Below are 23077 nucleotides of genomic sequence, written 5' to 3' on the forward strand. Positions count from 1 at the left end.
TGTTTGACACCAAATCATACCACGGTAGAGCATGTTGAGTGCAAGTCGTTGCTCTGCTGGAAGTCGAGACCTCAAGGCAACACGCGATGGTCAGATGCAAAATCCTTAGAGAATCCGTGGATGGGATATTCCCCTCTGGACCAGGGTTGTGTCTGCTCTTTCAAACCACTGAGAGCTACCACATCAGAAGCATGATAGCAACGGCGACAACTATTGGACCGCCCGGGGCGGTAAATGCTCCGACTGATAAAGCTACGGTCCAAGCTCCAACCCAGCTTCAGATGGGCAAGTCCATCCTTTCCGTTTAATCCCATGAAAAGCGGGGGACCACAGGCATTCGACGACATCATGCCAAGGAGCTACGAGCTTCCCGGTCGTCCTCGTGCAACCTTCAGCTCCCAGCAGCTTCATCATTGGAGGGCAGGCTGCGCGCTCAGCAGAGAATATGCGGCCAAGGCCACGGCCTCGATTCATTTCAGGTGAACCGTCATCCCTCGCGGGGTTATGTTGCTTTGCTATATCGCATTTAACCTAGCAGACAAGGTCCTGCCTGCCTTGAGCGGCCAATCCATCCACGACTTGTCCGCAAGATGCAGGTACAGCAGACACGTTGTCCCAGACTGGGTGCGATTTGCTCGATGACTGAGCTCTAGCAGAATCGGGTGGGATTTGCGCAGCTAGCAGCACAGCTCTTCCCAAGCTTCCCGCGAAGGAAGCTCCCCAGAGCTCAGAGCTCCCAAAACCTTCTGGATCCGAGGACATGGCGCCTGTCGATTAATCCACGTGTGATCATGACGAAGGCCTGTCTTGCATCGGAAGGAACGCCAGCAATCCGTTTACCGGACTAAGGTAAGGATAGATGGTCAGCTACAAAAAGGTGCCGTGTCCCGCAACGCAACGTCCGTTCTCTCGTGCTTCTTCAGAGGTCGGGTGTAGCCATCGCAACTTCGGGACCTAGCTCAAGATTCGAAATCCAACATGCGTGCGACAACCAGCAGCGTAGCCCTATTGGCTTTGGCAGCCAACCTCGCTGCCGCAGTACCTGTCAAGAAGCCCCGTTGGCAACATCCAGTGCCCGATGACTACCTGGTCTCTCTCGGTCCCCGTCCTTACTACCTCGTGCAGAACATGACGGACAGCCCGCTCAAGCAGCAGCTCGAGGCCTGCTACAACAAACCGGTGGGGATCCACGCGTGGAGCATTGGCCATCGCGGCGGTGGCACCCTGCAAATCCCAGAAGAGACGCCGCAGTCCACCGAGGCTGGTGCACGAATGGGTGCCGGTGTCCTCGAATGCGACGTCGCCTTCACGTCGGATCTCGAGCTTGTGTGCAGGCACGACATCTGCGACCTGCACACGACGACCGACATCCTACTCCGACCCGAATTGGCAGCGAAGGTGAGTTCAGTCCCGTTCAGGAGAGCCATGAGTGTCCCCGGGAGCATCGGGCCAAGATGGTCAAGCCCGCTGACACTGTCTTGCGAGAAATATAGTGCCGAGTCCCTTTCACCCCGGCCAACGCCACAGCGCCAGCGAACGCTCTCTGCTGTACCGCCGACATCACCTTGGCCGAGTACGGAACTCTGTGCAGCAAGATGGACGGCTTCAACCAATCCGCCACCACGGTCGAAGACTACCAGCACGGCACCCCCTCGTTCCGAACCGACCTATACAACACCTGCGGACAAGTCATGACGCTCGAGAGCTGGATCGACCTCGTGGACTCCCTGCCGGGATACCGCAACTTCACGCCCGAGCTGAAGACGCCCCCCAGCGCAGTGCCCATGCCGTTCAAGGGCTACACGCAGGCCCAGTACGCCCGGGACATGATCAACACGTTCGTGAAGAAGGGCATCGCCGCCGAGCGCGTGTGGCCGCAGTCCTTCAACCCGGCCGACATCTTCCTCTGGCTGAACGAATTCCCGCAGTGGGGCGCCCAGGCCGTCTACCTGGACGAGGACGCCGACGTCGCGTCCAACTACACCGCCGCGGTGGCCAAGTTGCCGGGCCTCAAGGCTGCGGGCGTCAACATCGTCGCCCCGCCGTACAACTATCTCCTCTCCATCGGCGGGCCCAACAACGACACGATCGTGCCGTCCCCGTACGCCATGGCCGCCAAGGAAGCCGGCCTGGACATCATCGCTTGGTCCTTTGAGCGCTCGGGTCCGCTGGACCTCGTGCTCGAAAACGGCGACTACTACTGGTCGTCGGTCGCGCCGATCGTGTCGTACGACGGGCAAGTGTACGAAGCCCTGGACGTGCTGGGCCGCGAAATCGGCATCGTCGGCATGTTTTCCGACTGGTCCGCCACCGTCAGCTACTATGCCAACTGCTTCGATCTGGCGGGCCCGCAAGGCGGTTCGTACTATTGAGGACGTGCGTGCAAGCCTGGACCTAATCGGAGAGGAGAGGAGAAGAAAGAGTCAAAGGCGCGAGGACAATGAGGAGCACGACGACGTTTAATGAAGCTGACGCGATCGACGCGTCCAAGTAATCTACACATTCATACATCTATCTAGCTATGAATCAATCAATTGTATATAGTCGCATATAGAAGAGAGCGCCAAAACCAAACCATCGACACCGAGTTGGAGTCGACCATGACAAGCTACATAGCTGCTTGGTATGATATCCCTCTCTGTCTGTCTCTGTCTCCCCACATTCCGATCTCCTACTGTTCGGTACTTGGTATTCGAGTTGCATCCATAACGGCGCCCAATGCACCCAAAACACCAATGAGCGTAATGATTATGTACCCACTATATACCCCATACTGTGTCTCACCTCCACTGCCACACACTGCCGGGCTGGCCGAGATGTCAAGCAAATGTACTGTGTACGGCACGCACGGGTACCGTAACTCGAAGCCATTGGTCAATATGTAGCTCGTCCGAGGAGAGGTAAGGTATAATTGAAAGGTTCACGCGAGTGGCATCTTACCCATGTACTCCGTACTCGCACGAGATCAAGTTAACTAGGTACCTACCTAGTACACACCTATGCGTCAAAAGATTCTCGCACACCAACATCGCCATTTTAGTACGGAGTACTCGTACTCCGTATAGGAATTGAGGATCTTCTCAACTTTCCTTACTATGGAGAACTCGACAACCGAGGTATTCGGAATTACTCAAAAACAGAATCTAGATACCAAAAATTGACTGCCCTATTAAGATGTATAAGATGCATAAAACGGCAAATAGTAATTATATACATACATTAATACGTAAATTATTGCAGGAAGTCGTGATAACAAACGGTTTACGGAGTACCTCTGGCTGTAAAATGGTGGGTGCAATGCGGTGTCGTGCGAGAACTTTTGACAGGCACCTAACAGGGGACTGTACGATGGATTCGAAGAGATTCCCTGGCATGCCTGGGTCGTTTACTTACCGTTCTGCTTTGGAAGATGGGCGACCTGCTGGGTTCCTGCGGGCTCGAGCTGATCCTGACCCTGATTGTGGTCCTGGTCGTGCTGTACGGTACTCTTTTTGTGGGCAGTCTCGAATCGTCCTCGTCTCATTCTCGGCTTTTGGACCCTTGGCTTCCTAGAATGTCCGATGAATTGCATGCATACACCACGGCGGACCTTACAACAGATGTACTCGCTGGATGCGAATTGACCGGGGTGAAATACCAAAGTCAAGGACAGTAATTACAGCCTCGGCCACGACTTCATGAATCCTTTTCTTTGTGACTGCCATTTGCCTCCTACTTCTCGGGCCCTACGCTTCGAAATGCTAGACATGTCTGCATATACGTGAGTGTCCGCGTATGCCTGTGCTCGTGGCTGCATATATCCGCCCGACTCGAAGAAATCATGGCCCTGGATAATGGAAGGAAGGTCGAAGGGACACGATCAGGAAGCGCGTTCGAACCGCGGCGATGCTCTGTCACTTGTCACCTTGGGACATCACGACTTGCATGCGTCTGATTCCACTCTCTCAACCACGCCTGCACCGCTTGCAACTCCCTGTTCTGCGCATCCTCGACTGCCGCCGGTACCTCGATGGTCTCATTCTTAAATACGCCTGAGAAATCCCACAAATGAAACGCCCCCTCGATGACGATCTGCGGTTCGCTGACCGTCCCGTTGCTTTTTAACCTGGGATTCGGCGTCCCGTCCTCGAGAAACTCGGCCAGCGGACCTACGGTACGGAACCAATCTAGTTGGCCGGTCGAGATGGCCAGACGGGGATAGCTCAGGTTGAAGCCGCCGTACTTGTTCAGGCGCTCCAGTACGGGATCGTAGCTGATGTTGTACGTCCTGTGACACCGATCCAGGAAATACGCCGGCGTTAGTGTGCGAGAGACGAGGGGTAAGGCGTGCGGATGCCCCGGTGTGCCTGGAGTATAGCCTGTATTAAACTGGCCCATTTCGGTGCAGACGAGCCAGTTGAAAGGGGACGCATGGCCCAGGGCGAGGCAGTCTGCTACGGTGCGTTCGGCGCAGAAAGTATAGGTGCTGCGGAAATAGGAGAAGAGGTTGAGAAGCGGGCGGTAGAGTGATGTTGCGTTGGGCGTTGCTGTCTCGTTGGCGTAGGAGAGGAGGGATTGCGCTGTCGATTGCAGGGAGGGGCCGGCCGAGGAGGGCGAGGTTTGTGAAGTCAGCATGCTGCAGTAGGAGCCCGGGCCTGTAAGATAATTTCCGGTCAGTCCGATCACAAGTTGAATACTCCTCCTTGAGCGACAGGGCGCCTACCGTTGAATGGAAATGGTTCGGTATCCCAACTTTGTTGCCAATCCCCCAGTGCCCCCCCCAAGAGGAATGCAATATCGGGATAAGTCGATGCCTGTGAAACATTGAAGGCAGTCTTCAACTCGGACATAGCTGTCTTGTTACCGCTGGTATAGACGTTGTCCATCAGATTGGTCAGTTGTTGGATTGTTTCAACACAGTTTGCAGGTCCGTGTCGCCGTACCACGTCCAAGCGCCGCCAGTCATCGATCAGCCCGGTGGTCACTCCGGAGGAGGTCAGCCCGCCCCAGAAGAGATCCGGGTATTGGATGCGCGTAAAGGCAGATATGAGGCCAGCGTACGAGCCGCCGAGTACGATCCAAGGAGTGCCAGGCGCGGTGAGGTCCCTGTCTTCCAACCCCACGAATGTCGCCCGCTGGGCGAAGTAGGCAAGGTCTGCCATCGCCTGCTCGGTGCTGTGGAAGCGGAGGTTCTCGGTCGTGTACGGCGGGTTGGGGACGATGTCGAAGCCGCCACTGTAATATCTGGACATCACATCAGACACGTGTGATCAAACGACGAGACGGGACGACCTGAGTCTTGTACCTCTGACCCCACAGCACCGCAACTCCCCCCGTCGCATTGGCGATCTTGTGTAAAAGTCCCTTCTGCAGCCACACGAGATCGACGCTGGGACTGTCTTCGCCCATGGCGTGTACTATCACCGGCCCTCCTGGGGCGTAGTTGCTCGTGTCGACCCAGTAGAGCTGCTGGAAAGTGGCATTCGTGTGCGGGGCGTAGCGGGAGATGTTGTGGAAGTGGTCGATCGGCATGGTGAAGTTTTGCTGTCTGCTCCCGCGTCAATCTCATCCTGCGCGCTTCGTCGACAGCGATCGTGATCAGCCGAAGAACTTACGGATATCTGGCGAGGAGATCGCCTCCTTGCGACTGCCGTTTGGCAAGGAATGGCACGTCCTCGAATGCCCTGCTCAGCCGTCAGATATCAATCTAGGACACCTGTCGAGAACTTACCATGCTGTTCCAGCCGTCAGGAGAAGGGTAAGCAACGCTAACTGGGCAGCCATGTTGCCGATGTCCAGAACAATCGGCTCATCCGTTCTCGTTCTCACAAGGCGCCGCTCCTGGCATTGTTATACGTCGTCCTCTTTTCCCAGGGTGTCCATCGTCTGGACGATGAACGCGTGTCATGTTGCTGCGCCTTTGGGGCCGATGTGTACGCGTGGTCGCCTAACAAAAGTGTAATGCGGGCAGGAAACTGGTTATAGTCAAGATGGACTCGATCGGTTAACGACATAGTACCTACTTAGGTATTGTACTCAATACCCAGGAAGCCATGACGGAGCAAATGTTTCAGCTGACGCGTTGATCATGCAGAGATCGACATCTTCTCACGATGCATTCAGAAAGGAACGTAATGAGTTCTTGGCGGAAGGAATGCATTTGCTTACGCGGTATCCCACAGTCTGCTTGAACAAGGCGAGGAGAACAAGTGCTGCGTACCTGCAAATACTGCGGACTGCGGACTGTGCTGAGTGTCCATCCGGAAAATCGGCATTGGTCAAGCAATCTTGGCACGAGCCGCTTTAGAGCTTCCCCAAATTTACTGCAGGATTGACCATGAGGTACGGCCTACGAGTACCTGCACAGGCACCTTCTGCCAACTGCATAGGCACGTAACAGGTAAACTGCACACGCTAAACCCAGTCGCGGGTGCCGCCCAACTCGGCCCAGGCACGCCCAGACGACGGGTACGAGTACCTGGGTGAGGGCGTACTGGGTACTCCGTACATTCGGACCAATTACTTAGCCATATCCCCTTTCCACTTCCATACTAACGCCTTCATCTTGGATTTCCCCATACGGAGTAGGGAGTAATTAGTTTTCTTCGGTTTCCAGCTTCCCCAGAACAGACCTCGGCGCCGCGGCGAATGGCGCTGAACGAGAACCGGCACGGGTGCGTCAACGACCACAACCGTCGAGATTTCGACATCCTCGAGCGGCACGGCCACCACGTGAATCGACGGCCCAAACTCCAAGGAGGTGAAAGCGACGTCGGGGCGCTCATGTCAACTCTGCGAACCCTTTGCCCCCAATGTACGCGTCCCCTGATGGTTCCGGAGCAGCCTTCCTCTTTGCCGAAGAGATCTCCTTGTCACCTCTGGAGCGGTCTCCCGCTCTATGACTGAAATATCTCGCATAGCCACAGGGCGTCTGTCTGTGGATATACCTGCGGGAATCCAAGGACAAGAGCCCCAACGGTGCACCCTGCCCATGCAGACTCGGCGTCAACCATGATCAGATGTACTCCGCTTGCGATCTTGCGCCCGGTAATTTTTGGCCATCATGATGTGACGACTCCATCTCTGACACGGCTCCATTCCTATCGACGTGTGCTCGTACAATCGTTGGTTGAACTTTGCGGCGTCCATGTTAAAATCATCGCCAGGCCCCGACGCCTTGCAGCGGACCAGAACAAAGTTCAGTCGGCCTTGCGTGGAGCGTCCAAGCACCTTTTGAAATGATAGATCGCCCTCGTGTCATCCTTGCTGGTGTTGCGTGCGAGTCAGATAAAGTCAAGGTCCAGGTTTTCGGCCGTATACATTGACACTGGTGTCGATAGTCAGTACTGGGGAGGCAGAACAACGCGATATCGAGTACCCACAATTTAACATATGTGTGAATATTCCGGTCGAGGATCTCCCGTCGTGTGTGGGCGAGCATGACCGCAAGTTGAGCACGATCCATGCCCAGGAGAGCGGTCGCCCCTCTCTCGAACCCAGCCTGAGCATATTGGAAGAAGTTCTGCATCTCGAGCTTCCCGATGGTCTTCATACGCCGGTCCTTCGGCCAATCATTCGTGGGCATCTTGAATACGGTCTCGTGGACGTCTTCGAAGCCCCTTGCCAGGAGTTGATCCTTCCACAGCCGGGAGGCATTACCATCCAGACCCATCGCTTCTGCGATTTGGAAAAATATCTTGCCCAATTCGGCGTATTGGGAGTCCGGAGGACAGGTCCCATCATCACAGCCGACTTCAGGGACTGTGACGGCAAGTTCGAAATATCCGCCAGGTCGAAGATGGTCGTATGCTTGGGAGATGAGCGCGGGCCAATCTCGAATGGCGAAGAGGAATTCTCTGGCATGGATCAAATCGAACGAGTTTCGGCGGAACTCCCAGCTGGTCTCTACGTCTAGAATCTCGAACTGGCAATTAGGAGACACCCAGCTGGGTTGCACCGCTGCAATGTCGACGCCAATCACCCGTGCCGAGGGGTAGAGATCGGCGGCCTCAATGGCCCAGATTCCGCTGCCGGTGCCCAGGTCCAGGATGTTCTGCGGCTGCGGATCGATCGGAGCGAGGTGAAGCCGTCCCTCATACATCAAGAAGAACTTGTAGTGCTGAAGGTCATTGCGGTCCTGTTCCGCGTCGTCAATGGGGAGGCCATAGAAGTGTTTTCCGTATGACGCCCAACGGCGACCATACTCCTCGATCCCGTTACGGATCTCCGATGCTATACTGTGCTCCCGGTCAGAAATCAGTTTCCCCTGCAGCTGTGTCCGTACCTTGTCACATAGCTCGTACCCGCCGAGTTAGTGTCGTAGCCCTCGTCGTCCACGGCGATGTTATCATCTGGCTCCATGTGCGGTGAAGGACGCACTGATCTGTGACTCAAGTGTCAATGTCGCGTGCCAAAGACCGGAGGGGAAGAAACATGGAGGTTTTGAAAAGACGGAATAAGCCATCAGGGAGGGGCTGCAAGACGCCTTTTACACGCCGGGTTGAGGGAAGGCAGGGGCAAAGCTTCCGCCTTTGGATCTTCCGTGCGCTGGCTTGCTGGATACGAGGTACAGTACTCGTAGGTGCTCGGGAGGCACTGCTACCAGTACTGGATACAACGCTGGTCGGCGGTGGCCGGAAACTTCAGCCTGGCACGCCTGGCTTGCGTTGGGGCGCCCCAGGCGCGTCTGCCACGTGCGGTCTGGCACCTAGCCTAGCTGCAGTGGCTGCCTAGGGGCTCGCATAACCACATCCCGGGCCCACTAGTTCAATCCCAGGCATGAACCCCGCCTAGATCAACGCCAGCAGGCCAGCCTAAGCAAACCCCGCCTTTAAGCTCGTGAATCATCGAGTCTTCTGCTGTCCCGTTGCGTCCACATGCTCCAGAACCTAAGCGAGGCGTTCTAGCACCTTTTTGAGCCGGAAGAACGACAAGCTGTCCTGTGTCCGGACTCCCCAGGGCCATTTGTCGGCTCATCAGAACGACCCTCTGTGACTGATGAGGCCACATGGCGGCTGGCCACCTCCTGCTTGACTTGGGGGTGTTGATGAGCAATCCTTGGTCCAGCTCCCACTCCCGCTCCCGCTCCCAACCTTGTCACTGCAGGTACGATTGACGATATTTCCCGGTGTAGAGTTCAAGCTATAGTAAGGAGCGTGCCTGTGTCTGTGCACAACGTCACCCCTCGAGAATGTCGTCGCCGGAACAAGATGAGGCAACCCAGCTTCAAGGGCTGATACAACAGCTCACCGACGCCGCAAAAGCGTGTGACTACTCGCCCGGGGCACAAGGCTACGTTGCGAGAACCAATGTCGCCGGCATTGCAAAAGACATCGTCCGCCTGATGATGGCCCCGAGTGATATGTCCATGCACCACTCGGTCAATGTATGTATGTCCCTCTTTCTCGGGCGAGACGACGAGGAAACAAGCATCCCCCACTGATACGAGGCCAGATGTTGGAGATAGTGAGTATACGGACGCTGATGGGCCTGGGGGTGTTTGAGAAAATCCCAGTCGACGGCTCCATCTCTCTGGCCGAGCTGTCCAAAGCCACGGGCGTGCAAGACTCGCTGCTCGAACGACAACTGCGCATCCTCGTCGGCACCAAATTCATCGACCAGACCCCAAGCTACGAGTACGTGCACACGAAGTTCTCGAGAGCATACGTCCAAGTCCCGGGGCCGGGGAACTTCTTCCAGTTCATGAACGACGAATGCCTCAGCACCCTCGTCCATCTGCACAGCTACGTGAAGGACCGCGCGCGCGAGGACCACAAACCCGTGCAAGAACCCGACGACCCACTCCACAACCCGTACACGCGCCGCCACGGCATGGACGGGCACCCCGTGTGGGAAATCATGGCGCAGTTTCCCGACCGGCTGCGCGCCTTCCAACTGGGGTTCATGTCCCAAGAGGACTCGGTCCCCATCATCGGCTTCTACGACTTCTCCGCGCTGTTCAACCCGGACACGGACGGCGACCGGGCTACCCTCGTCGACGTAGGCGGCGGCCAGGGCCAATCGATCCTCCAAATCCTCAAGTCCTTCCCCAGCTTGCAAGCCGACAGGATGGTGCTGCAGGACCTGCCCGAACCGATCGCCCAGGGCAAGGAATCCAAGCTCCTGCCCGAGGGCGTGAAAGCCATGGTCCACGACTTCTGGACCCCTCAGCCCGTCAAGGGCGCCAAGGCCTATTTCCTCCGCCGCATCATCCACGACTACTCGGACGAGAACTGTGTCAAGATCCTCTCGCACCTGCGCGCCGCCATGGCTCCTGACTCAAAAGTCCTGATCGCCGACATGGTCATGCCCAAGCGCGTGTCTGAGGCCGACCTCCCCGCCGCGGCCATGGACAATTGTGTCATGGTGATGGGTGGGAAGGAGCGCACCGCCGACGGCATGAAGAAGATCCTGGACGAGGCCGGATTGAAGATGCTCAAGATCTGGCAGAGTCGCGAGGGCGGTGCGACGGGGAATATTGTCGAAGCCGTGTTGCCTTCACCTGGAGAATAGATAGGATATACTATCCTACCGCCGATATTGGCTTGAACACAACTGCTGAATACATAGCTACTGAGCGTATTTATGTCGACGTTGAGCTACGAGATTATTGGGCGCGCCACTACGAACCTGATCTCCAGACATTGCATACGTCAAGTTCTGGTGGAAGTGCGTGCCTCGGATTTGTATGCTTCTGTGATCCGTAGGCATTGTGGCCTCGTCTGATTCAAGCAAACGACATCATAGCACTACCTACATGACTTGTGCTCAGCGAATGTATTGCCGCCTGGGCAGCTAGTCCTCTAAACGCCAGGTAAACGTAGAAACACCCAGCGCTATGCTATTGCGTATAGTACATTTGAGAGACCCATCTCATTTCTTGCTCGCCTTGCTCGGCTTCTTGCGAGCGCCTCCCTCCCCACTACCGGCGGCTGCGGCGGCCGTGGCACTCGTCTTCAGTTTGAGCTTGATCTGTGGCTCGGAGCTCGCGTCCCTCATCGACTTGGTGGGCGTCACTTGTATTGTGTCTCCGGTCGCGTCCTTGGGGTTGGGACTGCCTTCATCGCCAATGTTATTGACTTCTTTCAGTTTGCTCGGCGGGGCCTTCTTGTCCGTCTTCTTGACGTCTCCGGCAGCCGTCTTCTGCTTCTTGTTTTTGCTGGGACCACTACCGACACTCTTCTCATCGTCCTCGGCTTTGCGCTTAACGCCGCCGTTGGTGGCCGGTTTGGGTGAGTTTGCCCGGCTGTCGCGAGGAGTACCGCCGATCTTTGCATTTGCCTCACGACCGGCAGCTCGGTCTTTCTTAAGGAAGCAACTGCCATTCAAGTGTGTAGCGAAAACGTTGACGGATTTCCAATGGTCACCAAGATGAGATTCCCGGTTGGGGCATTTGGCCGCAGGATAGTCAATCTCTTTGAACTCAAATGAGTCGGCAGGCATGGAGGACGAGGGAGTCAACGGATCAGAGTTTTCCGAAGCCGCAGGAGAGCCCGGGTCGTCCTTCTTTTTCTTCTTATTCTTAGGCTGGCCTTTTACTTTGACACCCTTCTTGCGTTGACCGTGGACATCATGCTTGTCGACGATAATCATTGGCTCAGTCTTGCAGTATTGTTCGGTGGGATCTGGAACAGGGCGGGAATTGTAGCCGACCCTAGGGTATAATAGACGCCGCAGCCGACAGTTGGGGCATCTGATGTGCTTTACTGTCTTCATTGGGTTGCCTTTCAGTTGAATCTGACCGGACTTTAAGATAGCAGCACTTGTCTCAACGGCTTGGTCTGCGGTATTGTGTTCAGCTTCGCTGTCTGGCTTGCTGCGGAGTTTTTCAGCTTTCTGCTCGAGTTCGACGACGGCTGTCTGCATTCGAGCGATCTTCTCTTCTTGATGGATTTCCAGGAGGATATCGTGTAGTATGCTCTCGACGGACTGTTCGAAGAGGTACACCATCTGAGAGAAGTTAGTCGGGGAAGCATCGACCACTTGTCAACCCAACTAACCGCTTGTTCTTGATCAGAAGCTGTCAAGGTGACATTAGGGGACTTGGAACTGGACGCTTTCGCCGAAGCCATGGCGAGAGACTCGTTGGCTGGGGGCAGACAGTCAGCTGTGATCTTCCCATCTTCCATGAAGCGCTTCCACAGGTCCGGGTCGACGGCGCCATATCGGGGCAAAAAGATATTTGATATTTCAGGAGCCATTCCTGCACCCGAGACGAAGAAGGTGAAATGAAAGCCACCAGCAGCTATGGAGAGGCGTAAAGAGTTGTATGGGGAGAGTGTGCCATTGCCTTTGCCCTATGGTGCCCACGCTTGCAGGGAAATGGATCGAAGCACAACGAGGCCCAAGTACACAATACAGTCTGGGCTATTGAAGCCCGTAGGACGTGCAGTCAATGGGAAATCCATGGTGCTGCGTCCTATTGTCCGGCAGTATCTTCACTTACCGATCTTGAGATGTGTATGGTAAACTCCCGCGTGGTGCCCCGGGGCTATTCAAACGCCTTCACTCCCTGACGCACCCGACCGTCCTCTACTCATTCAATAGCATGCATGAAGTCTTGAATGTTCTTGTAGTGCCGGCTCAGGGTCGACCGGGGTGTTTACGCCTGCCCGACGTGCAGAGGTGTGTGCACAGTGAAGGGAAAAGGACTCGGACTAGCTCGTCAAGGCTCGTGACGACAAGGAGTTGACCTCGTGCCGAAAGGGCGAGAGATGGACGTAGTATATGACTTTGAGGTGTGCCCTGTAGCTTAACCAAGACGGCTAACACATAAAGATTTGCATATATTTTCGGCGCATGTGTGCGGATGTCAAGTGGGTGCGGCGAGGCAGGACGCAGAAAGAAAAAGGCCGGTCCGGGGGGGACGCTTAGGGCTCGCTAAGGTTCGCGATTAAGCATCGATAACCTTGTTCTAGTGCCGGAAGCAACCGTGTCGATCGCGTCTCCTTTGCTGCGGGCGCGTCGTCTTCTGTCCTTGCATGAAACAATTAATCGCCCGAACCATTGGCATCCGCTGGGCGGATATGGTTGAATCAGCTGCACGATGCCTCAATCCAGCCTCCTATCTTATTTCACCAAACCGATGACAGCAGTGGCGCCCATACAGACGGACTCGGGGCGAAACGGTCGAGTTAAGAATCATCAAACTCAGACCGAGCACGTCGCAGCTGCCGGCTCTTCATTGAGCCGTGGACATGGCGTTGTTGATGTACCGCAGAACGAGCGCGGCCAGAGCTCGATCCTTCAGGCGGAACGCACATCAAGGAACTCGCAACAAAAGGTCCAAGCCCCGACTCCAGTGACATGCGAAGGGAAACTCGAGGACTTATCTCCAACAACGGCAGCTGCTTTGAAACCCCAACAACACTCGTTGGAAATTATACAAGTTCCTCACGTCCCAGGAGCTGCGGTTTCTCCCGTCTCGGAAGTCCACCTGCAGGCGATACGACGTCTCACGGCTACGACTCTGCCCGTTCGGTACAGCGATGCATTCTTCAGCACAACGGTGACCGACCCAGTTGTGCAGCAGTTATCTCGCGTTGCTCTGTACGAGTTAGAGCCCATTGGTTGGATCCGATGTCGCCTAGAGCCATGTTCTGGGAATGGTGCCTTCTCTATAAAGACGAATGCGCCGTTATCGCAGATCTACATTCAAGCATTGGCCCTCCTTTCGCCTTACCGAAACCTAGGCATGGCAACATTACTTCTGAACGAGGTACTGTGTTCGGCAAAGTCGCTGGTGGAGGATCCGGTCTGTATTTACGCCCATGTCTGGGAGAAGAACGAAGATGCGCTGGACTGGTATGCCAAGCGCGGGTTTAAACGCGTCATGCTCGTTGAGCGCTACTACACGAGATTGAGACCAAGTGGTGCGTGGATTGTCAGAAGGGAGCTTGGCGATACATGAAACCCTGTGGTGGACCATGGTATTGTTCCCAGGATATGACTTGGACTATACGACGCAGGACCCATCCACCTATCTGCAAGCGGCAGTGGCCCTGGTTTGCGGGATCCAGAGCGAGACGAGGCATGATCCAAAGTTCCTTAGTGAAGCTTGATTTCACCCAGCCGCAGCATCGACAGGACTCGATTGAGCTTTGGTAATAATCTTACGGACAAACACAAGTGCACGAAGACATGCCGATTGCGGGCCCTGAGAGCAAACGTCTTTCGAGACCATCACCAGACGGTCGGAACGTTATGAGCTCGAAAGACTGTGGTCTGCATGGTGTTCCCTTTACAGAACAGGGGCATTTGGATAAAAGCTGGCCCGCCAACAGAACGGATAAAGCAGAACTGGAGTGCGATTAGAGGGATGCGTTCGTGGCAGACGAGCTAACAATGTGCTCAAGATTGGCCGGTCGGAGGTCTGTTAGTGATACTTTTAGGAATGGAATGCGAGAAAAGTATACAGAGGCTGGTAGCCGTTCTCTCAATGCTGGATTTTCCGTTCCTTTCCGCCTTCCCAATGGGTATGTACATCGCGCTCTCTGCCTCGGGGACAAGATAAACAACGCGCTCGGGTATATGGTCGAGCAATCAGAGCACCGAGGAAACGTAATTCTCTTCCAGTTTCCGCACCTCTCGCTTGAAGATCTCGACCTCCTTCCAACAGTCGAGGGGCTTCCGGTCGTTTAATCGTAGACAAGAGATAACGTCTTGTCTCCTAATGCCGTATGTTAGCTCTGAATCGCGCATGCCCCCCAAGGTCGTCACGCACGCATTCTCCACTTCCTTTGGTAGCTCCTTCAAGGTCTTCCGCTGTCCCAGCTGTTGCTTGAGTTTTTCAATCTCTTGTTGTACCTTCTGACTTGATTGAGCTTTGCGCTTCTGTTCCTCATCGTTTTGGGCGCCTGGGATCAAATCTTTGGGTGATATCGAGCTTGAGTCTGACGGTGATTCCTCTGCGATTTTCTTTCGGATAGCCTCGAGGGCTTCAGACTCGTGCTTTTTGATCTTTTCCAGCTCTTCTGCTACGCGCTGCTGGATATGTAGCTCTAATGTCTTTGCGCGAGTGGAGTTCGTCTGTGGTAGAGCAGGTCGTAAGCATGAGCTCTTCCGAGCATGCGGAGGGTGAACTTAGCGTACTTCTGAAGATGCTTGCAGGGAGTCAATCAGCCTGCGAAGAGGTCAGCAAGCTTCCGTTTCAGACAACATACAGTTCAGTTGCTGAGCTCCATGCACGGCAAGCACCAGACTTACTCCTGGGAGAACTGAATAGGTGTATCGCTGGCGAAAACATGCTTGGTCGACAGGTCAGGTTTCGATTGTCCTGCGCCCATCTTTGCGGCAACTCCGGCGGTTCTAGATCGAGATTGTAATTCTAGCTGATCATGACATACCCTTACGCGAGTAAACGGCTGGGTAGAGGTCTGTAGGCTATGAAGTATACCTTGCTGTTGCTCCTCGAACGCGAAAGCTCCGATTGCGTAGGGCGGCGGAAAATAATTGCTTGGCACCGCTTGAAGTTCACGTGCTCCATACGGGGAGGGTGCCCTAAACTCCCTCCTTCACGCACACCTCGCTCACCCTCATACGAGTATCCTGTCCGCCGCGCCTGATCAAGATCCAACCTGCTACGGCGGCAGCATCTCATGGGCAAATGGGAGTGCTACAAGTCAGCATTCTTCCACTGGATTAACTCGTTTGGTTAAGAGGCCATATCTCCGTTCGACTTTCGCGAATATTCGTAGCTTCGACGAGTACCATTGTAAATCAGGAGGAATGGGTTTCACCAATCCCACCGCTCCGGGAGTGAAAGGGGATGCATGGGCTGAAAAAAACGACGAGCACGACGATGGCACCGAACGCCAATGAATTTAGTCCGTAGACTTGAGGATGGCGCCACGGCTGTTTCCCTCATTTGTCTCCTTTTGATTTTGCTCTTCATTGGCAAGGGGTTCTGGTGGCCATGCACATCAGGCTCGACTGTGCTTTGTGACCCGTGCGCGGAGTCTCCGATTATCGAGATCCTGTTGCAGGCCTTGGGCAGTATGGTTGACTTCGAGACCTGGCTGAGAACTCATTTCTCAAACTCTTCGGCAGCTGGTGTTGGAGTTTGCAACAACACCGACATCACAAAAAGCAAATGTGCCATCCGATGCAAAGACATGATAAAGAAACAGAGGGCATCGGAGGGAGGTAGACATGACAGGGCTCCATTGCAGTAGAACCTTGTGCGTACGGCTTCTCGCCAGAAGAGTGCCAGGTATATTCAACCTACCAGTTTCAGAGGATAGTGACAGGGACCCCTTGATGTTCTTCCTGCGCACCTGTGCCGTGGGTGGTATCTAGAATAACCAAGCTTAAGTGCCCAACTCTTTAGCGCCGATGTACTCCGTATAGGTAGCGAAACACAGGTGATTTCTCAGGATTGGGGAACGGGCACAGGCTGCATCTGGGTGGCATCTCTCTTGTCCCTTTCCGGAGTATGTAACCAAGAGAGCTGTGCGCCGCATCCCCTTGCCCTTGGCAGGTACAAGCCAGAAGGGGAAGGAATAGACGAGATTTAGGCGAGAGAAATGTGCAAGATGAGGCGAGTCATAGTCAATCACTCCAACTTTAGTTAAATTCCATTTCTATCCTCATTCATAGGTACTTCATGATCCTGAACATGAAAGCTAGAATCGAGCAGACAACGGGTGAGGAGTATATCTGAGTTGTGCTTCGCCGCAAGCATCTCGACAAACATTCTCACCCTGAGATTGTTGGCCAAGTGTCGAAAACGCAATGTGCCGCCCATACAAATCGCACTGCAGACATGACCAGGGACTACCTCCAAATAACCAAAAACAGTGTCAGAAGGTCCACAAACAAAAATGAATATGAATACTGGGGACTCCAAGGATACAGTACAACGACAGTCCTGACATAGCTAGTAGCCAGAGCTGTCGTTGTGTTGTTTCCATAGCGGCCCCATATTCAGGTGACAATCCTCGTGGATGAAATATGTAAAGCGACACCCACTGACTCTGGGATTAGTGTCACGGCGCTGGGTCCCCTAGCCCACATTCTCCTGCATTCAAGTCCCAGCGTCGTCGACAAAAATACAGGGTTTTCGCCACCAAACACAACTAGGTCCAAGCTACTGCCACCTGTGGCGGGCAATGAATTGGCGAAGATGATCCTCTTCTTGATGCCTGGGGTAATTAGGTTGTGATCAATCGCTGCTCAACAAGAAGGAGAATAGGCGAAATGCCAAAAATGGGGGCAACTGGTGATGTGATCCTAGTATCGGCGACACTGAGGATCTCATCACCAGTTGTGGTATAAAATCACGCACGTCCGGAATATGAAGCATCAGATCACCCCGTTTCTGGAAAAGCGGAGACAGGGAGGTGAATTCTTTGGCCTAGCTTCTCGCTGAAGCCACGACTACTCCGTGGACACGGAGCGATCATCTTTCTTGTGCTCTAACACAAGATGCGTGAAATCTTCTGCTGCCGGATACTGGGCCGTGGCAACTTAAGTACGGACCACATCCACACCTCGAAAAGCAATAAAACCACGAATTGCACAACAGAGACACGCAGTCGTGATTGTAGTCATGTCCGCTACGACAATTGATCGGTAGAGTCTGACACAGGCAAAAAACTGGGCAAAGCGTGCAGCTCTGTGAGTCGGTGACTGACTGCAACAGTGGTGGACTACCTGGAAGATACCATGCTGACGACGAGAACCGAGCTCCGCTTGCTGGGGGAACAAGCAGAGTAGATATCACGACATACAATGAATCGATGATCTGCAGCTGGATCAGCCTCATCCCTGACAGACATTGTTCTCCTGCTGTCCCCCAACGCTCCATCTTCCCAAGGCATCATTGACCTCACCATCACGACGCGAATGAGTGAATGCAAACTTCTCATGGCAACCTATTGCAGGCCAGTGGCTTCATTGAGATTAATGCAATCTCGGAAAAGCTCGTAAAGTACAGTACAACAATGCGTGTCCACGGTGTTAGACAATCCAAGGCTTTTGTGCAAGTGAATGTACAGTAGAACATTTGAAAGTAAGACAAGTCTCACCTCCCTTCAAAGTCTCCAAGCATGCCGCATGATAATCAAGTTTGACACAGAATGTCCAAGAATCCAATGGTCGTCGTCCCATCACAATCCCGCTTCTTTCATGCTTCTCTCAATGCCTTTCTTGCGCTGCGCATCCACGACGAGCATGTCACGCTCCTTGAGGAGTGTCTCAAGCGTGTCGACAACTCTGTAAAAACTGCTGGCCGCTCCCTTTTCTTGGGTGAATTTCATGATGCTCAAGTTTGCCTTTCGGCCATGTTCAAGAACGGAATACAGAAATGCATGGAAGTGGACGGGTTTTAGCTTGAGGTCTGTTCAGATATTAGCTTGTGCTGCGGTAGGAAACGGACAGGGCCACTCACAGTTTGATGCATCAACACGGCCACGTACGAGGTCAGTGCCACTCCGTCTCTCGGACACCACGTCTCTTAACCCAAATTTCCGCCATTCCTTCAGGATTCGGACGAGCTCTTTCTTCGCCTTGGCTTTGCTGATGACAAGGCACATTACTCGCGTCGCGGGTTTGATGTGGAAAAACTTGGCAAACCAGTTCTGGTTGACCTCAATGGGGCCGACGGCAGCCGCAGCCGCAGCTGCATCAACGCTCGTGGCCGGAGGGTAGCTCGTGCGAGTGACTGCCTTCGTCTCTGCACTGGGGTCGTGATTGGATTCTGTCCCCTCGGATAGGTCTCGCACAATGCGATGGTCACCTGTAGTTGCTAGATCACCGTCCTTGGACCGCGATGACTTGGCAAACATTTTCTGAAACCATTTTCTCTTCTTCTCCATATGCAATTCAATGTCCGTAGACTGGGCCCCACCCACCTTCACCGCCGAAAGCGTGGAAGAATTGCCGGATTCACTCGGTTGGACAACTTGAGATGTGTTCGAGAGCGCGTCTTGCGAAACATCCTCCGAAGACTTATTCGTCTCGGGCGCATCCTGCGCTCCAGAACCGCGTTTTCCAAGCCACGACCATTTCCGAGCGCCATTGGCTGGAAAGTTCTTCTTCTTCGGCGAGCTTGGGTTCTCATCAATTGTGTCGAGCTCTCGTCGAGCATACAGACGTGGATCATACCCATCACGTTCATATGCCTCTAATGGACCCCCTCGCAATGAATTAATAGGAGCAACCTTGTTCTTCTTGACCCTCAGTGGTTCCGCACGAGGGAAAGGGGACGTTGGATCAGGCGTGACCAGACGTATGGTGGCATCCTGTTTGGAGCCAGGTGTCTTGAACTTGACAGGGTCTGATGCTGCCCGCGCGGCTTCGTCACGATTGCGTCTGAGATCTTCCATAGTGTCTGCGGAGGTCATGCCGGAATTGTATCGAGTGTTGTGAGTTGGATCAGATGCTGCTCGCTTATCGCAACTTCTCATTTTGTCCAACTCGGCGTCGATGCGTCTGTCAAGAGCAGCGAGCATGTCCACAAGGACGGATGGATCGGCATCTCCCCAGGTTTCAATGATCTTCTGTCGGCGCTCGGTAAGTTCCTGCAGCACTGGAGTTGCGGGAAGTGGTCTGTTGCGGATGCTTTCCGGAACTCTGTAGTCATGTGCTGCCATTGAAGTTGCCGACGAGTCCATGGGCGCAGCCGGGCTGGCTTCGCTAACAGTAGATACCGATGATCGATTGAAGGCCTCCTCACAAATCTTGCCGAGCTCCGCGCTGACCTTTCGTGTCTCATCTCTGAAGTAGTAGCTGGCAACGCGCTGCTTTTTCATATCGATGTCCGAGCTGGACTTACGTGGACGGGACACTGGAGCGGGTGTCGATAGGCTGGGGTTGCTTTGAGACTCGGATCTTCCATTCGTGGTACTTCTAGTGTTCGGACGATCAGATAGGCGACTCTCGGAGAACAACGGTCGAGCTTGGTGGTTGGCAGGGCCAGAAGAGTTCTGCTGGCGATGTTGAAAGCTGACCTGGCGCTTGTAGCTGACTGACTTTCTGATGCCGTGTACGCGTCTCATGCTCGACGACAAAGAGCTCTTCGAGGTTGCGGTGGAATATGAAGCACGCTTCTTCTGGATGAGCTTCTCAAGTTCTTCGGACGTGAACGTGGGCAGTGCAGGTACTTCAGGTCGCAATCTCTCCACAGCCCGATATCTGACGCTACCCGAGGAGCTCACAGACCTGCCTCCAGGAGTGGTAGGGCGATGGTGGAGGACGACTGTAGGGGGCTCCGGGACATCTCGGTCAATAGGAGCCCTTGAAGCGCGGTATGGATCATAACTGCTCTGTGTCGCTTTGCTTGCTGCGGTGGCAGAGTTCTTATAATAGCCGTCCCTCTTGTTGTTGTCATCACTGACGATGGAGAACTGAGAAGCTCGGCGATTGTGGCCACGTTTGGGCTTGGGTGGCGGTTTGCTGACATGATGATAGTCACTTGCAGAGTGATGAAGCGGATCACCTGGGTAGTTCTCGAGCTGATCGTCTCGGAATTTGATCAACGCCCAGTAAAAGAGCTTCTCATGATTAGGTTCCTCACCCATCAATCTTCGAATCAGCTCTTCCGGCTTCTCTCCGTGCCACAGGGTTGATAGATTCCTCAGGATGTCGCCGTCAATCTCTGAACGCTTCGTAACGCGCTTAGCACGGGATTCAATGCTTAGTGAGGGAGCGGCACCAATGAGTGGTGCTGGTGCGGCTAAGCTGGCATGGTACTTCTCGTATTTCGTGAGGAAGGGGTGTGCCCAGATCTTGTCCATGGTGATTCTTCTTTCCGGTCGCTTCTGGAGAATACGCTGGATGAGATCTTGGGCTTCCGGGCTCAGAGTCTGTGGTAGGTGGTAAGCTCCTTGCTTGACAAGTCGAAGAGTATTGGGCAATGTGCCACCGTCGAAGGGCAAAAAACCATTGAGCATGGCAAATAAGATGATTCCTGTGCTCCAGATATCGGCCAAGTCTCCGCGGTACTGGTTGCCTTGAATAATCTCGGGAGCGGCGTAGTGTGGACTGCCACATGAGGTGTTCAACCACGTACCATCAGGCTGGAGAGCTGCCATCCCAAAGTCGGCTAGCTTGATGTTGCGCTTGTCATCCAGGAGAATGTTTTCAGGCTTGAGATCTCGATGGCAGATGTTGAAGCGGTGGCAATATGACAAGCCAGCAATAATCTGGCGAAACAGTCTAACAGCCTCTTCCTCTGGAAGAGCCCCATTGCTTGAGACATAGTCGAACAACTCGCCGCCCGGAACATACTCGAGGACGAGGTACAGCTCGCCACGGTTCTCCCAGATATCGTACAGATTGATGATGTTTGGATGTTCGATGAGCTTCATGATCACAACTTCACGTTCAATACCAAAAGGCATTGTGCGAGGACCAGTCGCAATCATCGAGGCTGTATCTTCGTGGTCCATCCGTGCCATACTTGCACTCTGAACTAGCGCGGCCGACTTCTTGGAGACAATCTTGACTGCAGCGATCTGGTTGGTGTCTCGATGTTTCGCCAGACGAACTCGGCCCGTCGCTCCCTTGCCTAGAGTTTTCCCCAACTGCCATGGTCCAACATGAGTCTTTCTCTTAGCTTTGGTGCCGGAGGCTGTGGATGTGGTGGACACTTGAGAGTCTCTCTTGCCTTCGGCAGCGAGTTCGTCAGCGACAGTAGACAGTCGCTTATTGTCAATTGGTTTGCCGGCAGCTCTTTCGCGAACCGAGAGATTGCCTTCAGGTTTGAGGGACTCGTGGTGTGGCAGACGCGGGGATGAGCTTGTAGGGTTGCGAGCGCGTCGTCGTGGCGAGGTAGGCGCGGCTGGTGCTCTGGGTTGGATTTCACCCAAGACATTCCTCTTGTTATGCATAGTAGATGAGCCGACCTGACGATCAGTGTTCTTTTGAGAGGACGACATGGTGATCACTGTCCCAGAGGGGATAGCGGAGTCGCCATCAACTGTCTTGCGAGGAGGGTCAGTTAGAAGGCAGCGTTGTCAATGAAGATGCACATACATATCCAAAAATCGGTTGAAGATGTCGCGAACTGAGTATCTGAAAGATAACAGCTGTGCAGGAGACAAGAGTAATCGCGGAAAAGTTGGAAGACCCTGTGGTCCACGAAGCGGTCTTTGGCGAAGTTGTTTGTTGATTGTAAGATGCTGAGGAAGATGTCGCGGCCTGGTAGCAGTGAAGGTCTGGCAACAACCTAACGACGACACCACAGCGCAGTGTGCAGACTCGTCACCTTCTCTTCACTTCTCTTGAACTTCGTGACACAACTTCTCCGACTTCCGACTACCAGCATGCGCGTTATGTTTGTTTTGGCCAGCACCTTGTGATTGATATTACCAGGGTTGGCCTATGATTGGATCAAGCTGAGGAATGCAGACGCACTGGGCGCAATGGGGCATTGGGATGTTCTAGGTAAGTCCAAAAAGAGACCCAAGAGCCAAAAGGAAGAGAGCAAGCATCCAAAAAGAACGACTTCAACAGTCCAAAAGGATCCTGACCACGTTGTCTCCGACTGTAGAGGTCTGTGGCACAAGTTCAACGACTTGGGCAAGAGAAAAGCCGGCTGTCGCAACGCAGTCGGATCCTCATTCCATCCATCGCAGCTGCTGGGTGTCGATCTGTCCATTGCTCAACTTCGACATCAACATTGCGATCGACATTCTTGTCATCCATGATATCAAGAGCGACCGAAGCTGGGAACAAGAGGAGGCGCGCATACACTGCCGATGGAAGTGACAGCTCATTGACGCTGTGTGTCTGCCTACCTCGATCATACCTGACTTCTCCCACTGAAGGATTCAGCGGTTGTGCGAAACCATCCGCTGTGAGAAGATCATACCACTCCAAATTGTGATGCTTTGAAGACCCTCTGAAGACAACTCGAGTGATGACTGTCGGTGTTCGATTGAAGTGCCCATGTGCAAGCGTTTGGAAGCTCACTTGAGCTATTCCGCATCCATGATTTGTGCTTCGGGACGGAGCTTGTCTGCTCGGCCGATAAGAGCCCACCCCGTCCCCCGGCCCAGGTAAGCGTCGCATGCGGCCCCAGGCAAGAGGGGCACTAGCGGTGGCATACTGCTAAAGTCACCTCTGTTTCAGTTCGTGTTGCGCGGCCAGCTCTGGA

At 54.1% G+C, this 23077-nt stretch overlaps 8 protein-coding genes across 8 annotated transcripts; 3 read left to right on the top strand and 5 right to left on the bottom strand.

Annotated features, from left to right (window-relative positions):
• Nucleotides 1-978: 978 nt before the first annotated feature.
• Nucleotides 979-2372, top strand: G647_05591 (uncharacterized protein; the record flags this gene model as incomplete). Its single annotated transcript, XM_008729918.1, has 2 exons — nucleotides 979-1398; nucleotides 1494-2372. 2 exons carry the CDS (start codon nucleotides 979-981, stop codon nucleotides 2370-2372), a joined length of 1299 nt encoding a protein of 432 aa, XP_008728140.1.
• A 1528-nt stretch (nucleotides 2373-3900) lies between these two features.
• G647_05592 (uncharacterized protein) lies at nucleotides 3901-5511 on the bottom strand (the record flags this gene model as incomplete). Its single annotated transcript, XM_008729919.1, has 3 exons — nucleotides 3901-4634; nucleotides 4703-5223; nucleotides 5285-5511. The coding sequence occupies 3 exons, from the start codon at nucleotides 5509-5511 to the stop codon at nucleotides 3901-3903; spliced, it is 1482 nt and encodes a 493-aa protein (XP_008728141.1).
• A 1761-nt stretch (nucleotides 5512-7272) lies between these two features.
• On the bottom strand, nucleotides 7273-8340 carry G647_05593 (uncharacterized protein; the record flags this gene model as incomplete). The annotated part of the gene is made up of 3 exons (XM_008729920.1): nucleotides 7273-7306; nucleotides 7362-8216; nucleotides 8264-8340. 3 exons carry the CDS (start codon nucleotides 8338-8340, stop codon nucleotides 7273-7275), a joined length of 966 nt encoding a protein of 321 aa, XP_008728142.1.
• An 829-nt stretch (nucleotides 8341-9169) lies between these two features.
• Nucleotides 9170-10491, top strand: G647_05594 (uncharacterized protein; the record flags this gene model as incomplete). Its single annotated transcript, XM_008729921.1, has 2 exons — nucleotides 9170-9364; nucleotides 9433-10491. 2 exons carry the CDS (start codon nucleotides 9170-9172, stop codon nucleotides 10489-10491), a joined length of 1254 nt encoding a protein of 417 aa, XP_008728143.1.
• Nucleotides 10492-10851: 360 nt separating this feature from the next.
• Nucleotides 10852-12179, bottom strand: G647_05595 (uncharacterized protein; the record flags this gene model as incomplete). The annotated part of the gene is made up of 2 exons (XM_008729922.1): nucleotides 10852-11928; nucleotides 11979-12179. 2 exons carry the CDS (start codon nucleotides 12177-12179, stop codon nucleotides 10852-10854), a joined length of 1278 nt encoding a protein of 425 aa, XP_008728144.1.
• Nucleotides 12180-13024: 845 nt separating this feature from the next.
• G647_05596 (uncharacterized protein) lies at nucleotides 13025-13888 on the top strand (the record flags this gene model as incomplete). The annotated part of the gene is made up of 1 exon (XM_008729923.1): nucleotides 13025-13888. One exon carries the CDS (start codon nucleotides 13025-13027, stop codon nucleotides 13886-13888), a length of 864 nt encoding a protein of 287 aa, XP_008728145.1.
• Nucleotides 13889-14520: 632 nt separating this feature from the next.
• On the bottom strand, nucleotides 14521-15263 carry G647_05597 (uncharacterized protein; the record flags this gene model as incomplete). Its single annotated transcript, XM_008729924.1, has 4 exons — nucleotides 14521-14647; nucleotides 14702-15006; nucleotides 15070-15100; nucleotides 15184-15263. 4 exons carry the CDS (start codon nucleotides 15261-15263, stop codon nucleotides 14521-14523), a joined length of 543 nt encoding a protein of 180 aa, XP_008728146.1.
• Nucleotides 15264-18086: 2823 nt separating this feature from the next.
• On the bottom strand, nucleotides 18087-21857 carry G647_05598 (uncharacterized protein; the record flags this gene model as incomplete). Its single annotated transcript, XM_008729925.1, has 2 exons — nucleotides 18087-18316; nucleotides 18368-21857. 2 exons carry the CDS (start codon nucleotides 21855-21857, stop codon nucleotides 18087-18089), a joined length of 3720 nt encoding a protein of 1239 aa, XP_008728147.1.
• Between the last annotated feature and the right edge of the window lie 1220 nt (nucleotides 21858-23077).

The sequence above is a fragment of the Cladophialophora carrionii genome, assembly GCF_000365165.1.
Source record: "Cladophialophora carrionii CBS 160.54 unplaced genomic scaffold supercont1.4, whole genome shotgun sequence".
Lineage (NCBI taxonomy): Eukaryota > Fungi > Ascomycota > Eurotiomycetes > Chaetothyriales > Herpotrichiellaceae > Cladophialophora > Cladophialophora carrionii.